Here is a 15,150-nt window from a genome sequence, read left to right as displayed (position 1 = left end):
ACATTGGCTTTAGCATGGGTTTGTTTGCAATTTTTGTCTTTGGTTGTTTTAATAGGACGTGTGTTGACGATAACGTAATAAAGATACGGGCTTATGGGTTGTTTTCCCCTTTCCAGCAGTCACTGAATCAAGCGGAGTGATGAGTTTTTAGGAAAGAGTAAATCATTAACGAAGCGGCTGCCAAATGATACAGTATTCTTCTCGGGAAATATAATGTAACAATTTTTTGTAACATTGTCTGTGCCTAGTAATTACTAAGAGTTTGTGGTCTGCTAGTTTCTGTAGTGTAGCGGCTATCACGTTCTTAGACGTGAAAGGTCCCCGGTTCGGTCCTGAGAGGAAACACGTAGGCCCTTTTGTTTTTCTCTTCATTACAAAATTTTAAAATTGAATTCAAAGTAACTGTAATGAAAATTCCGATTTTTTTTCTTCTGCCTCCTGACTTTTTATAAGTCATTATAAAACTTCAGGTTTTTCAAAGTAATTGAAATTCTATTTAATTGTTTTATTAAGAAACTTTAGATGGTTAGTCCAAGAGGGCCCAGGGAGAAAGAAAAAGCTAAACGTCTTTGCGTTGGCCGGGAATCGAACCCGGGTCAACTGCTTGGAAGGCAGCTATGCTAACCACTATACCACCAACGCCGCCGCAAGTTTCTCTCTTTTCCAATTACCCTTTAATAGAAGATTCGTTGGATTGGCTGGGTGCTACCAAACTTTGTAGGGACATCTCTTCTTCGCGTCCCTCCGTGCATCCGAAGACACCATCCAAGGGATATTCCACACCACTGTCCCCGGGCCCATGCCCGCACGTCCCCCCCAGAGCCGCGAAGCCTTGGTGCTGGCCGGGCGGTGGCCAATCCCGGGCCGCCGCCTCGGCCGCTCGACTTCCGGGTCAAAGGGACCTGAGCCTCCCGAGTCCCCTGTGTCCGCCGCCTCCGCTGTCCCCCGTGCTCCCTACTTCCGGGGCCGCAGTCCTGGGCATGGAGCCGCGAGCTTGAGGCGCCTCCGGCCCCGGGACGTCCTGGCCAGCCCGGCCGCCGCCCCGCGCCAGCCCCGAGCCCTGGTGAGCAGCGCCTGCGCGCCCCGTCCCGCCTCGGCCGCGACCCTGAACCCGCCAGCAACCCTCCCGGGTACCCTCTGCCCCCGCCTTCCCGCCCCGCGTCCTCGCCGTGAACCGCACTCCCGTTGCTTCCAGTCCCTGTGTCGGTTTCCTCTGGCCCCGTCCCTCCTCACCCTTCTTTCCCGCTCGCCCCCTTCTGTGCCCGGGCCGCCTCTCAGCCTTTCCCTGGCCCGGCCTCGTCTCCCCACCCATCCCGTCGCTGCCGATGCTACCTGGCTCTGGCCCCTGCCCGGGCTGGCCGCACCCAAGAACACCCTCCCTTCTGGGCAGACTCTGGAGGTCCCCACTTTCTCCAACTCCCCGTGTGAGAGCTGGGGCTGTCTCCCTGCCCCGTGTGCTTTTTCTTCCCATATCCCCGTAGGATCCAACCTCTTTTCTCAGCCTCCCCCCGGCCCACCCTTAGACCTGTCCACCTTCCGAAGTGCCTCAGACAGGCCTTGACACTTCCTGACATCGTTGCTGCCGCTGAGCCAACATCGGAAGCAGCCCCTTCCCTTCGCCACTGCCCCTGTCAACGCTCCCATCCCCCACCGTAAGGAAGTCCCTGACCTCTGTGGAAAGAACCAATCTGCTTTCCAGGACCTGGGACTAAAGCCCAGATGTGCACAGTGGTCACCAACCCTCTCCTCTTTGGCCGAGTCCTGGGGGAACAGGCCCTGGGAGGATTTTTCTCCTAGGTGTGGTTCAGGACTCACAGACTTCGCCACAGGGCTGTGAGGCGCGGCTAGAAACCGCCCAGGTAGACAGAATGAGGCACCGCAGCCGGGACTCCCCAGTGGAAGGAGAGCGGAAGGAGAGCGAGTGGTTAGCCAGTCCCTTCATTAACCTGCCACATTAGTGACACATTCACTCTGTCAAGGTCTTGTGTCCCACACCTGCAGCCACAGTGGAGGCTTTCTGGACTCTTTAGAAGGTCAGTTGGGCGGAGGTGGGGCAGCCAGGGAGGCTGAGTGTGGGCAGGTGGGATTCATTTGCTCCAGAATATAGAAGTCGGCAGGAAGTGTCTTTCTACAACCCTGGAGTCACTGCCCGTAGGCACAGTTGGCTGGGACCCAGGCCAGTAGCTGCAGCTTTGTGTGCCCTTGCTGAAGACTTCTCTTTCCATCCAGTGTTCCCCTCCAGCAGCCCCCCCCCATGGACCCCCTGAGAGACTGGGGGTGGAAAAGGGGAGAGTGCTGATTCTAGCTGGGTTTGGTGGTGGTGTGGCTGCACCCTCCACACCTAACACGGTGCCTGCCATTCCCTCAGTGAATGGGGTGGAGTCTGCCTCTGAAAGGGACTTTAGACCAATTCTCCCCTTGATATAATTTTATTTTATTTTTTTAAATTTTTAAAAGATTTTATTTATTTATCCTTAGAGGGGAAGGGAAAGAGAAGGAGAGAAATATCAATGTATGGTTGCTTCTCCTGAGTCCCCTGCTGGGAACTGGCCTGCAACCCAGGCATGTGCCCTGACTGGGAATCGAACCACGATTGTATGGTTCCCAGGCCCGTGCTCAATCCACTGAGCTACACCAGCCAGGGCCCCTTGATATAATTTTAAATAACTTGCTTAGTCAACAATATTAGCTGCCACGTACTTTCTGCCACATTGGGCACTTTACCTGTGCAATCTCATTTAATCCTAACTGCAGTCCCATTTTATACTGGGAATATTGAAGCACAGAGAAGTTAAGTGACTTCTCCAAGGTCACAAAGCCCGGAAGCAGCAGAGCTGCTATTTGGACCCAGATCTCTCTGACACCAGAGACCACTCTTTTCAGGACAGCACTGAGAGTGGAGCTGGTGCTGCTTTATGGGGACATGTTGCTTCACCTCTTTCATATGATCTCTGTCCTGCTTTCTTTTTCTTTAAGCACTTGAGCACCTGCCTATTCTCCTGGGACCTAGCTTGTTAAGAAGGTGGTTGGATGCCAACCAAACCAGAGGTCCCTTTGACTTTAAACAGCATTCGAGTGAGGATAGGGACAAGTTCACTCAACCTGAAATGTTTATGGAGTGCTTCCTATGTGCTAGACTTGTCCCTGGGTTCAGGATCCGCAGGGACAGGACAGATGTGGGCCTGCCCCTGCGGAACGGTCATCCCAGTGGGGAGTGCCCACTCATCTAGAGCAGGGCTTCCCAGCCTCAGAACTAGTCATATTTGGGGCCCAGTCATTCTTTGTGGGATGAGGTAGGAGGCCATCCTGTGCATTGTGGGATTGAGCCTCCAACCACATTGCCAGTAGCATGCCTTCCAGTTGTGACAACCAGCAGTGTCCCCTGGGGGCCAGAATCCGGAAAAGGCCGCCCTGGTTGAGGCCCCCTGGGTTAAGGAATTCCATCGACTCCACTGCCAACACCACCAGGAGACACTGCGTTCTAGAATCATTTGACCTACTAAGGACCTGGGGTACTGTACCCTTAAATATGTGAACTGAATGGGGAGGGAGGGCAGAGGTGACTCACAGATGCTGGGGGTCATTTTGGTTTATACCATCTGAGTGTCTGAGGTTTACTTCGGTTTTTGTTTTGAGCCTAAGGATCAAACTCAATTTTTTCCCAAGTAATGAATGTAGAATTTTCCCCTCGACACTGCTGACTTTGGGACCAGATCATTCTCAGCTGTGGGGGATAGTTCTGGGCACTCTGGGGTGTTGAGCATCATCCCTGACCTTCACCCACTTGAAACTATCAGTGGTGACAACCAAAAATGCCCCCTGGGGAGGCAGAATCGCTGCCAGTGAGAGCCACTGACCTATAGCGAGTGCTATGCAGAAAGACCAGGTGTTGTGATGGAGGTGATAAGGTGGCAACTGGAGGTTAGATGCCAGGAAAGACCTCTGAAGAGGTGATACTGGGACCCAAAGGCTAAAGGAAGCAGGTCGTACAGGAAACCAGGAAAGGGTGTCCCAGGCAGAGGGACTGGCAAGCGCAAAGGCCCTGGAGTGGAAATGAGTAGTGTCTTTAGGGAAGAGTAAGGCCAGTGTGCTGGATGTAATGGCCAAGGGCAGGGAGCAGGGGAGGTCAGGAAGGCCATCAGGGAGTAGCCACAATAGATAATTTGTTTTTATTCCATTTCTGGCCAGCATCTGTGGGTGGCATCCTCAGAGTCATTCAATACTTCCATCTTCTCTGGAACTTCTCACCTTGGGAGAACTGCTCGATGCAAAGATGCTGGTTTCTGGCAAATGCCAGGCACCCTCTCAGATTTCAGGGCAGGGCCTGAGCCATCTGCCTCATCAGAATGCCCTTGGCATTAAGTGTTCCCCGGAAGCATGGAGGGCTGCCTGGGGAAGGGGCAGAGGGGAGAACAGAGTGAGAGCTTGCACCCCTGGACTGCCTGCTGGGAGGTGCAGCCCTGTGCTCTCTTCCTTCGCAGGCTGTCCCACTCTCCTGATCAGCCGAGTGGTTAATGCGGACGGTTAAGAAGCTACGCCTGGACAACGTGAACACAGGAAATTGGAGAAGGTAAGGGGCACAGCCTTGGGAGCCCTGATTGCTGAGAATGTTGCAGAGTCTTAGGTCTGGGTCGTAGGCTGTTGAGGGTGCCCTGCTGATTGGCAGACGGAAAGTGTAGTTGGACCCAACCTAAGAGGCTTGCGACCCACTTTCATTTTCCAGCTGTATAAACTCTTGACTCAAGAAGCCCAGTGTAGGCTGGCACCGGATGGGAAAGGGCTGGCACAGACTTGCTTCACCGGGGCCCCATTTCGTCCACCTGCTGCTCTCCGCAGCCTCCTCCTACAGTCAGGGCTTTGCCTCTGGGGAGGAGAGAAGCGAGTGCAAGATCGGCTTTAGCCTATCTGGAACTGTGTGCTGCCCCACAGCATCTAGAAGATTCTTAGGCATTTCTCACGATGTTTCATTTTATTTCTCATCTCCTGGATGGCATTTTTGCTCCTTGGGCTCTCTGTAGTGATTGGAGGCAAGATCATTTTTATCACTCTTTGCTGTGGAAGTAAGCCATGTGATTTTGTGAGTGCTTTCCCTTGGCTCTTTGCTTCGGGGTCTCCTTTAGAGACCCTGGAGGTCATGATCCATTTTTCTGCTGTGAGCAAGGCTTGAACTGTGATGGCAGAGTTCGGGAGGGTTGGATGGCTTTGTCTTCTGGGCTTGTTGCTGGCGGTGCTTGGGGCTGTGTAGGTTCTGGAGTGCTCAGCCATCCCCTGCGTGGGACGTGCCAGCTCCTTGCATGCCCCCTCTGCTCCGGCAGGGTCCTGTAGGGCTGCGCGGGCTGGGGGCGGGGGACATTTCTCCTCCTCTCCATTACGGAATTGAGTTAAAAAGGGAACTTGGAAAATCAGCTTACAGTGGAAGCCCAAAAGCCCCGGGCAGTCTTCTCATGTCTCTTTTTCCCCTTGCCTTTCAAAGCAGGGAGGGGTGCTTTGTCCTCCAGTGATCACTCTGTGGGGTCTGCTATGGCAGGGGTCAAAGCTCTCTGGGAATCAAAGGGCACCTGAATAAAGGGAGGCGGTGGGCAGAGATCTGCTTGTTACTCCTCTGCCCTTGGCCTGTGCTGAGCACAGCAGTAGTAGGTTCAAGTCCCACTCTGAGAAGTGATTGCAGACTTCAGTTTGCAAAGCTGCTAATCCCAGAGCACACAGTCCCAGCACCCAGCAAGGCCTTCAACCTGTCTGAGGGAAGGTGCCGTGGAGGAGAGCAGGGCCATCCTGCTCACTTTGGCTGGCCTCATGAGACGACCTTGGCTCTTCCACAACTGGGTCACCATGGCTGTGTTTAGGTTTCCCTAAAACAAATATTTGCCTGGCCAGTCCAGTCTGCTCAAGAAGCGTGCTCAGAAGTGAGTGCTGGAGAGGGGAGGGAGGGAGCCTTTGCCCGGCTGCAACTGCTCCCGAAGTGGGATGGCCTCTGAGGGGAGAGTGTGCACAACATGCTCTCACCTAGAGGTCTCAGGTTCCCAGTAACTATCCACTTCTCTAGCGCCTCCAGTGAGGCACACGTTTACCCTGCTGGACGGAAAGCTGACGGCACAGGGGACAAGGTTGGGGATTAATTCTCTGTGCTCAGGCTCCTGTGTGTGGGCAAGTGTGTCTTCCATGGGCCTCTGTGAAATGTCTGCTAAGCCAGGGTACCACGAGAGCTTCTGGGGACACAGCTATGAACAAGACAAACAGGGGAGACAGGCGATTGACAGTTACCCATTGTGACGAGTTCTCTGAGGATGGGGCAGCTAGGTGGCCTGTGAAAGGTTAATGGAGAGACCAGCTTTGGTATGATCATCATAGAGAGTTTCTCAGGACCTGACAGACATTTCAGCTGAGATTTGATTAGAAGTTAGTTGAGCAAAGAGAGGAGAAAATGTGTTCCAGGCAGAAGGGCCAGCATGAACAAAGGTCCTGGAGAGGGAAGGAGTCTGGCCTGTTTGAGAAGCCCTGAGAAGGCCAGTTCACCTAGGGTATAGTGATGACAGAATGAGGTTCACGAGCCTGGCAGAGGTCAGAGGACAGAGTGCTGAAGGCCATGGTAAGGACTGGTTCTCTCTCTAGGGAAAACCAAGAGAGGGTTTGTGTTGGTAGATGGTTGCCATCATTCAGCTGAGAGGCGATGGAGGCTTGGATCTTAGCAGTCATGGTGTTGGAGGGTAGGGTAGCAGTTTAAGGAGTGGGGGCAGGGAAGGTTGCACGCTGTGGAGCTCGGCTGGGAGAATCAGTGTCTGATGAGGCGGCAGCCTGTGCATGGAACTCGGGTACCACTCTCCTTCTCATTTCCTTCTCATAGCTTCTCACTGAATTCTGAAGGGGCAGAGAGGATGGCCACCAGGGCTCCAACATCTGACTTGGGAGACACGGTTGAGATGGAGGACCCAGCATCCCACTTCCAGGTGCAGAAGCACTCATGGGAAGGGCTCCGGAACATCATCCACGGCAGCCGCAAGAACTCGGGCCTGATCGTCAACAAGGCTCCGCATGACTTCCAGTTTGTGCAGAAGACGGACGAGTCAAGCCCCCACTCCCACCGCCTTTACTACCTAGGTAAGCCCTCCAGCATCCCCTTTGGCCCTCCAGGCTCCTGCAGACACCCCAGGACCTTTTGGGCCCCTCAGGCTGCCCTCCAGCAGGGCAGTGTTTCTGAGATGGCTGTTTCTAAATCCTCTGATTTCCAGAGGTCAGCTGGTCCTCTTAGAAGGTCCAAATAGATGGGTCTGGTCCAGAGCAAACTGTCATGCCACTCACAGTGACATCTGTTTACAATGAAGGTCTGGCCCAAGGGTCCTCAAGAGGGTCATGTGTTCTGGTGAGGGGAGCAGAGGACAGGACCGCCCATCTGTGGTGCACGGGGCTGTGGTTTGGGCCTGGGATGCGCGGGCCTGAGCCACTGAGATTGTTTGTAGTGTTGGTCCCTTGAGCCTGCCCCCTGGGTTGGGCTGGGCTTCTGAGCTGCGGGACTCCCACAGCAGGGAGAGTCCCAAGTAGCTCCAGTAGTCTCTGGCTGTGAAGCAAAGTGTTAGGTAGGACCCCGAGGCTCATGGAAAGCTGCTGCGATTGCATAACCATATACCTGGTAGGCTAACATAGGGTGGCCTGCCACATTGCTGTGGCTACCCTACATATCTGGATAAGCACGTTAATAGCTAACCACTGCCTCCTCCTGGTGTGTGCCTCTGGAGCAGCACTTTCCATACATTTGCAGTTGTTTAGGTTCATGTTCCCTGCTGGGCCGTGTTCCCTCCAGGGCATGGTGTGGGTCCTGTGCACCTGTGGCCTCCTGTATTGGTACCACAGTGACCAAGCCGCAGCCTGGCTCCTGGCAGGTGGATGGTCAGTATCTGTTGAGTGAATGAATGTCGTCCTACTTGCCCAGAACAAATCGGTCCTAGAACAGATAGGAACAGTTCTAAGCATGTTTGAAAGCAGTGCGACACAGGGTTATTGACCCAAGGCAGGTTTCATTCTTAGCAGTCTCAACTTGGAGCCCAGGGTCAGTCTCTCTGTGTCCTCAGCCCCAGGGACAGCGCCTGTTTTTGGTCATGCCCTCAGTCAGTGTTGGAGTGAGCTGTGGAATGAACAAATGAAGTTCATTCGGCCTGAGGCTAGTCCCATGCTCATGATTGTGACTGTGACCAAGATGGACACCAGGTGGCTCTCCCCTCCCGCAGTTGATGCAGACCCTCCTCATAAGGGCCCACGTGAGAGCCGGCGGTGGTTCAGCAAGCACAGAGTTAGAAAGGGAGATGGGAGTTGTCAAGCAACAAGCAGCCAATTCTGGAAATCTAGTTTTACTGAAGCCCAGCATGCCTACTTGTTTATTTCCATCTATGGCTGCTTTTACGTCTAGTTGCACCACAGGTCATATGGCCACCAAAGCTGAAAGTATTTGCTGTCTGGCCCTTTAAAGAAAATAGTCCGCCAGCTCTGATTTAGGGAGATTAGGGCTGAATGTGCTTCAGGCTTCATTTAGCCAATGAGAAGCATGGCTGTTAGGGCTGAAAGTGGCCAAGGCTCATGGACTCTGATGGCCTCTTGCCTCTCTTTTCCTGCAGTTTTGTGCCCTCCAAACCTCTTTTTCCCACTGTCTTTGGCCACTCACTCACTCATTCAAGTTCAGATTTCCATCCTGGTCAAGGTACTTGTGTAAGTTTCCTAGAGCTGCTGCTACTAAACAAACCACTCTCAGTTAGGTGGCTTTAAACAACCAAACTTTGTTCTCTCACAGGTCAGTATTCTCACCAGAAGTCTAGGTCAGTTTCTCTGGGCTGATATCAAGGTGTGGGCCAGGCTGCACTGCATTCCCTCCAGAAGCTGGAAGGGAGAAGCCATTTCTGGTCTCTTCCGGCTCCTGGGGGCTGCTGGCGTTCCTTGGCTTGTAGCTACATCACTGTAATCTTAGCCTCTTGTGGTCACATCACTGCCTCTTCCTCCTTGTCTGAAATCTCTCTGCCCCCTCTTATAAGGCACATGATTACATATAGGACCCACCCAGATAATCCACACTGATCTCCCCAGTTTAAGGGCCTTAACTTAATCCTATCTGCAAAATCCCTTTTGCTACAGGTCCCTATTCACAGGTTCTGGGGATCAGGACGTGGACATTTTGGGAACCATTGTTCAGCTAAGTACTGAACTGCTAAAAGGGTGAGAAATTCTCTGAGTTCCTTTGAGCCACCAAGTGTACTTTGCAGGAAGGCATTTCAGGGAGCCCCCATCCTGGACCCTACGATATGACCCCCCAGGTCTTGTGGAGCTTAGGCAGCTGCCCTGTATATATTCTTCTCCATGGGTCCACCTTCACTGCCTTCCTGCCTTTCACTCCCAGGGTTACTTGTCTAGGGATCTCGCCATCAGCAGAAATGGATGAGCTTTTGCCAAATTCCTGGGAGAAAGAATCAGATTGGTTCAACAGAGGTCAGATGTCTACTTGTCCAGTCGGCTGTAGCCTTGTGTGCATGTCCGCTGTCTGCGCCTGGAGTAGGCGGGTACCCAACGTTCCCAGGAGGCTCTGAGGGCCCATCCCAGTGGGTAGGGGCAGCTCCAGACAAGGGCTGTGGACCAGGCCAAAGTGTGCCTAGAACAGTTCAGATCTGTGATGCCACTTTGGGAGTGATGTTGCTCACCCTTGAGCTGCGCCACTGTGTCACTCAAGACCTCAGGGTACCCTTGATTTGACTTTTTAAGTCGGTGGGGCAGCCATCCCCAGAGTTCCTGACTATTTATAATGTGGCTTTGCACCAGCCCAGCACCTGGGCGAGTGCTGGCAGCCAGCAGCTTTTTGGACAGAACAGAAGGGGCCTCCAAGGGCGATGCCTAGCCTGCTGCTCTAAGCACCACCTGCCCCTCCCCCGGCTCCCCCACTCCCCCTGCCTCCTCAGTGGACAACAGGCTTTGCTGTTGGGAGCACATGGAGCCAGTCACCAGGTCCTCCATGAAGGCTCTTGCCGATGTGCATGATGAGGCCCAATGCTCTCAAGAAGGATCAGAGAAGGGACTTGGCCGGCTGCTGCTGTCAGGAAGATGGGATGGCAGTGGCTCAGGTTCCAGGGCTCAAACTGCAGCGTCAGGAAAGCTTCTTTCCTTCTGGCACTCCTGTTCCTCCTGCTCCTCCTGCTCCTCCTGCTCCTCCTGCTCCTCCTGCTCCTCCTGCTCCTCCTGCATGTGGGCATCTCATGTTGCACAGAGAGGGTACAGGGCCCCAGAGAGCTTTGGGGGCCCCTTAGGCAGGAAATGCAAGACCATTGTGTCCTTGTGTCCTGTGTCCAGATCCAGGATCCCAAGCCCCCACCACACCAGTCACCCAGGCCACAGCGCATGGGGATGGAGATGGTGCTTGCACTGGAGATGAGGGTGCTGTCCCTAAAGATGAGGCACACCTGGAACAAGAAGGCAGAACAACAAGCAGTAGTCACCGGTCATCTCCGACCCCTGCCTTACATGCTGATCAGCACTGTCATAGGGAACGTGCTAGCTTAGGTCATCTGGTGTCTTACTAATCAGCTGGGGAGGGAGGCAGCCCCAACATCCTTAGTGAGGCCACACCCTTGACTTCCCATTTTGAAAGCTCCGGCTATCCCAGAGAGCCCCACAGACAGAAGTTATCCAGAGTACATGCCACAGGCAGCGTAGCCAGGCGGTGTCATGTCTGCGTCTCCAGCTGGGAATGGGACAAATTGAAGGCGCCGAAAGGGTCCTTAGAGATTGAACTGTGAATGCTTCCCACCTGCACATCTAAGCTAACTGCATGTTTCTTAAATCCGTTTTAAAAGGAGCCCTTACTAACCTAATAATTTTCTTTAAATATGCTCTTATTTTGATAACTGTACTTCGTGAGCAACTTAATCATAAGTGGAAAACCTATGTTACTTGTCATATCAAAAAGCTACCTACAAAGATAACCATAAGCAGAGCAGATGTTATTTAGTAAGCTCTAACTGTGGGGGCCGAGCGTGGGGCCCGCTTGTTCTCCTAGTAGTGGAAGTGCGGGTGTGTGTAACAGGTGCTGAAAAGAGGCCAGCACCAGACCAAGCTTCCTCTGGAGAGGAGCTCGGCTTTCTGTGAGTGATTGAGAGCTCACGGCCTATTCCTGGGCCACCACAGAATGTCCCAGCTAGGGGGTTCCACACTAGGGGAGCTCAGCCCTGGTGTCCTCCACCCCACCACACAGAGAGGGGGAACCCAAGGCTCACCAGAGAGAGTTGTTCTGCTCTACTGTTAACTTTGCAGACGACACTTACACTGTTGTCCACCTGAAGGTACTCCCAGCCAGGTCTGCCATTGTTGTATTTGCCACCGAGAACAGGCCAGCACCTGTGATGTCGGACACGTCTCCCCTGCAGAGATGCATGGGTGTGAGAAATGGCAGCTTGCTGGAGTTATACTGAAGTCTCTGAGGGGCATGTCTCGGGCACTGTGCTAAGTGCTTCATCTTTCTTCCTTCATTTAATTCCCATTGAATCCTCACTGGGCAGCTGCTCTCATTTCATAGGTCAGGTTAGATCAGTGGTTCTGTCAGGGAGACACTGGGCAACATGTGGGGGCATCTGTGGTCATCACAGCTGGGGGTGCTACTAGCACCGACTGAGTGGGGCCAGAGATGCTGCTCAGGATGCCACAGTGCCCAGGATGTCCTTCATGGAGAGTGGCTAGGCCCCAGTGTCACCAGTGCCAAGGGGAAGAGGCCCTTGATTAGACATATTTGCTCTAATCATAGATTAGTTCATGGCCTTTGCAAAAGCCTTTTAAAAAAAGTTTAATTTTTATTATATTCTTTTACATTGCCATTTAGTCCCCTTTTGCCTCCCTCCTTCCCAGCAATCACTGTGCTGTTTTCTGTGTCCATGGATCCTTTTTCCTTTGCAAAAACCTTTTTAAAAAAAAAGATTTTGTTTATTTTTAGAGAGAGGGAAAGGGAGGAGGAAAGAGAGGGAGAGAAACATTGATGTGCAAGAGATACATAGACTGGTTTGTCTCTCACACACCTCCAACAGGAGACCTGGCCTGCAATCCAGGCATGTGCCCTACCTGGGAATTGAACCAGCAACCTTTTGGTGCACAGGCCAGCACTCAGTCCACTGGGCCACACCAGCCAGAGTACAAAAGTGTTTTAATAAAGGACTTTTAAGGCCAGAGCCTCACCTATTGAGTAAAATCTGGGTAGCCCTGACCACCCTTTTTTTGTTCTACTGTGTGCTGTTTTTTTCAGTAACTTAGGCCAAGATATTTAGCACAAATACCTCAGCAGTAGAAGATGCTGTACTACTGCTGTCATGCTTAAACCCGGGGCCGCAGCTCCTCTGAGCAGGGTGTGCAGCTGGGATGAGCTTGCAGGATGACATAGAAGCAGAAGGAACCAGCTGAGCACAGCCATGGGGGACCTGAGGCCAGCCCCTGCCTGTCTTGGACCAGGTCATCCATTTTGCTCTTTTCCTCTTCCCCCAAGGGATGCCTTATGGAAGCCGAGAAAACTCCCTCCTCTACTCTGAGATCCCCAGGAAGGTCCGGAAAGAAGCTCTGCTGCTTCTGTCCTGGAAGCAGATGCTGGACCATTTCCAGGTGAGCTGCACCCGTTGAATCCTGCCTGTGGGCGAGGGATGTGGGCACAGGCCCTGTCATCAGGCTGTGCACCATTTCCGTGGGCCCTCAACCCCCAAGGGGCCTAGGCCAGCCACACAGTTCACGCACACCCGGCAGAGAAGAGCTTCCGGCTCACCGCAGCCCTCCTGCACCCCAGTCTGTGCTCTAGCCCCTGAGTCTAGGCTTCCGATGAGAATGCTTATCAAAGCGTCTCCTCCTTCTCAATGCCTCACGGAAGAGTTGAACTGACTTGGGACCAGGCCTTTTTGTGGAGACTTGGGTAATAATTAATGTCATCCAGAGTTGGTTCAGTTCCAAGAAGAGGGATGGCAGGTGAGGGACGAGAGTGCCTTTTTTATTGGCTTACGACTAGTTCTCTCCGACTGAACAGGTGATGTGGCGGTAGCAGGGAGTGGGGGCGACACGCTCTGCACCCCCCAAGCCAGCGCAGCAGCTCCCTTCGCCCGCTCTCTGTAGTCCGCAAGCCGAGGGGCTGTGTTCACATAGATTTTACCTCAGTGTGGGGGTAATTTTGCTTTGGATTCTGCTTTTTCTAAATGCATTTCTTGTCACTAACACTCCTCCGTATCTTCGTAACTTCCGAACTCTCCTTGGGACGGCTGTGTGGTAGTGCCCACAACAGTTTAGCTGCCCGAACCTGCTGTGGTTGGGTGTTTGGGTGGTCAGGTGATCCCAAATTTGTTCTGCCCGCCACTTGGGCAGAAAGTGTGAATGTTTGGTGTTGGGTGGGTTCAGGTCAAATGCTCTTGGCAGGAAGGGGTGATGAAAAGGGTGGGGGGTGTCTGTAGGATTGGCCTTGGGGACCAGGGAAGAGCAGTCCAACAGTGGCACTCCATGCTGTGGGGCAGAGGACAGTCCAGTCTGCCTTGGAGAGATTCCATGGGGAAAGTGGCACAGGGAAGCTCAGAGGTGGACCGAGAAGGGAGGAGTTCCATGTAAGTCCCGGAAACCTGCAAGCCCACCCTAGACACCCCTGGCCACCTGGTCAAGGGTACTGCTGTGTTCATCAGAATGTTCTCTCTGGTGTAGAACCAAGTCCGATAGGTCCCTCCTGGGAATGCCCTGGTTGCCAGGGCCTCCGGCTACTGACACTGGCATCTGTCTCCTGTGTTCCCCCCAGGCCACTCCCCACCACGGGGTCTACTCTCGGGAGGAGGAGCTCCTTCGGGAGCGGAAGCGCCTGGGAGTCTTTGGCATCACCTCCTATGACTTCCACAGCGAGAGTGGCCTCTTCCTCTTCCAGGCCAGCAACAGCCTCTTCCACTGTCGGGATGGCGGCAAAAACGGCTTCATGGTAAGCTCTGGCCCCAGGTTGGAGGCCAGGTGGGCAGGTGGGTAGCATCCTGCCCTCCTAAGCCAGATATCTCTGTCCCTAGGTGTCCCCCATGAAGCCATTGGAAATCAAGACCCAGTGTTCCGGGCCTCGGATGGACCCCAAGATCTGCCCTGCTGACCCTGCCTTCTTCTCCTTCATCAACAACAGTGACCTATGGGTGGCCAACATTGAGACAGGCGAGGAGCAGCGGCTGACGTTCTGCCACAGGGGTAAGGCAGGCAGAGGGCACCAAGTCCTGGCTGGGGTGGACAGGAACCTGCACCAGGGGTGTGGTCTGTGGGGCCAGGCCCAGGCCAGCCCTTTCTGGGGTTAGCCATCAAAGCCACCAGCCCAGCTTCTAGAAAATACCCTGCCTCCAGTCCACTCACCGTGACCTCCAGTAACCTCCCTAGATCCTGCTCTTACAGCCCACTCTCCCGTGTGGCACTGTGGCTTCTCACACCAGGCACTTTGTACCTCCACTCACTTGGCCCCTCCACCCCCACTTTCTTATCTGATTCCATGGGGGCAAGCTCAGATCTTACCTGCTCCCCAAGTTTTCCCTCATGCCCCTCCTCACTGGAAGTAACCTTCCCTTTGCAGATGCCCGTGGAACTGGGCACCTGGCATGGCCTTAGACCTGCCTCCCTGTCCTGCCCTTGCTCTAAACCCAAGTGGCTCACCAGGGGCAACTCAGGCACCAGCCGTGTCCAGGAACGCTTTTAGTTGTCTTAGCTGGGTCAGGATGCTCCTGGGACTGAATGGGTGGGGATTCAGGGATGCTGCTCAACACCCCGTAGTGCCTGGGACAGCCTGCGCAGAGAGTGTGCTGACCCCAGCATTAGCGGTGCTGAGGTGAGGAACCCGCTTTAAACTGGACTTCTCATCTCTTATCCTGCGTTTTCCCACTCCAGGCTTATCCAATGTTCTTGAAGACCCCAAATCCGCAGGTGTGGCCACCTTCGTCATCCAGGAAGAATTCGACCGCTTCACCGGCTACTGGTGGTGTCCCACAGCCTCCTGGGAAGGTAGGTCCCTCTCCATTTTTACAAAGGCTTCTCTGAACTTATATTTATAAAGTCTAAGTACTTTTCTGCTCTTTGCACTTTTCACTTAAAAGAAACCTCAGCAACCTTTCTATTGATATCGGTGTCTCAGTCCATCAGTACCATGGTTTGAGGGACTTA

At 53.5% G+C, this 15,150-nt stretch overlaps 1 protein-coding gene and 1 non-coding gene across 5 annotated transcripts in view; one reads left to right on the top strand and one right to left on the bottom strand.

The window, feature by feature from the left end:
* Positions 1–570: 570 nt before the first annotated feature.
* On the bottom strand, positions 571–642 carry TRNAG-UCC (transfer RNA glycine (anticodon UCC)). The gene has a single exon. It is a non-coding gene; the product is annotated as a tRNA-Gly (tRNA).
* Positions 643–903: 261 nt separating this feature from the next.
* The window catches only part of DPP9 (dipeptidyl peptidase 9), a 36,425-nt gene continuing 22,178 nt past the window's right edge, over positions 904–15,150 (top strand). For 3 of the 4 annotated variants that reach the window (XM_037042615.1, XM_037042613.1, XM_037042616.1), the window contains exons 1-7: positions 904–1,063; positions 4,482–4,570; positions 6,842–7,095; positions 12,494–12,606; positions 13,769–13,942; positions 14,025–14,193; positions 14,878–14,991. In XM_037042615.1, the coding sequence (XP_036898510.1) occupies positions 4,515–4,570; positions 6,842–7,095; positions 12,494–12,606; positions 13,769–13,942; positions 14,025–14,193; positions 14,878–14,991 (880 nt within the window). In that variant the 5' untranslated portion in view covers positions 904–1,063; positions 4,482–4,514. Of the gene's footprint in view, positions 1,131–4,481; positions 4,571–6,841; positions 7,096–12,493; positions 12,607–13,768; positions 13,943–14,024; positions 14,194–14,877; positions 14,992–15,150 lie in introns of all 4 variants that reach the window. The other variant, XM_037042614.1, reaches the window with a different exon arrangement.

Source organism: Sturnira hondurensis, unplaced genomic scaffold (genome assembly GCF_014824575.4).
Source record: "Sturnira hondurensis isolate 20B ecotype Veracruz unplaced genomic scaffold, ASM1482457v3 Scaffold0003693, whole genome shotgun sequence".
Lineage (NCBI taxonomy): Eukaryota > Metazoa > Chordata > Mammalia > Chiroptera > Phyllostomidae > Sturnira > Sturnira hondurensis.
The sequence above is the reverse complement of the archived record's forward strand: the minus strand, read 5'-3'. Positions and strand labels throughout refer to the sequence as shown.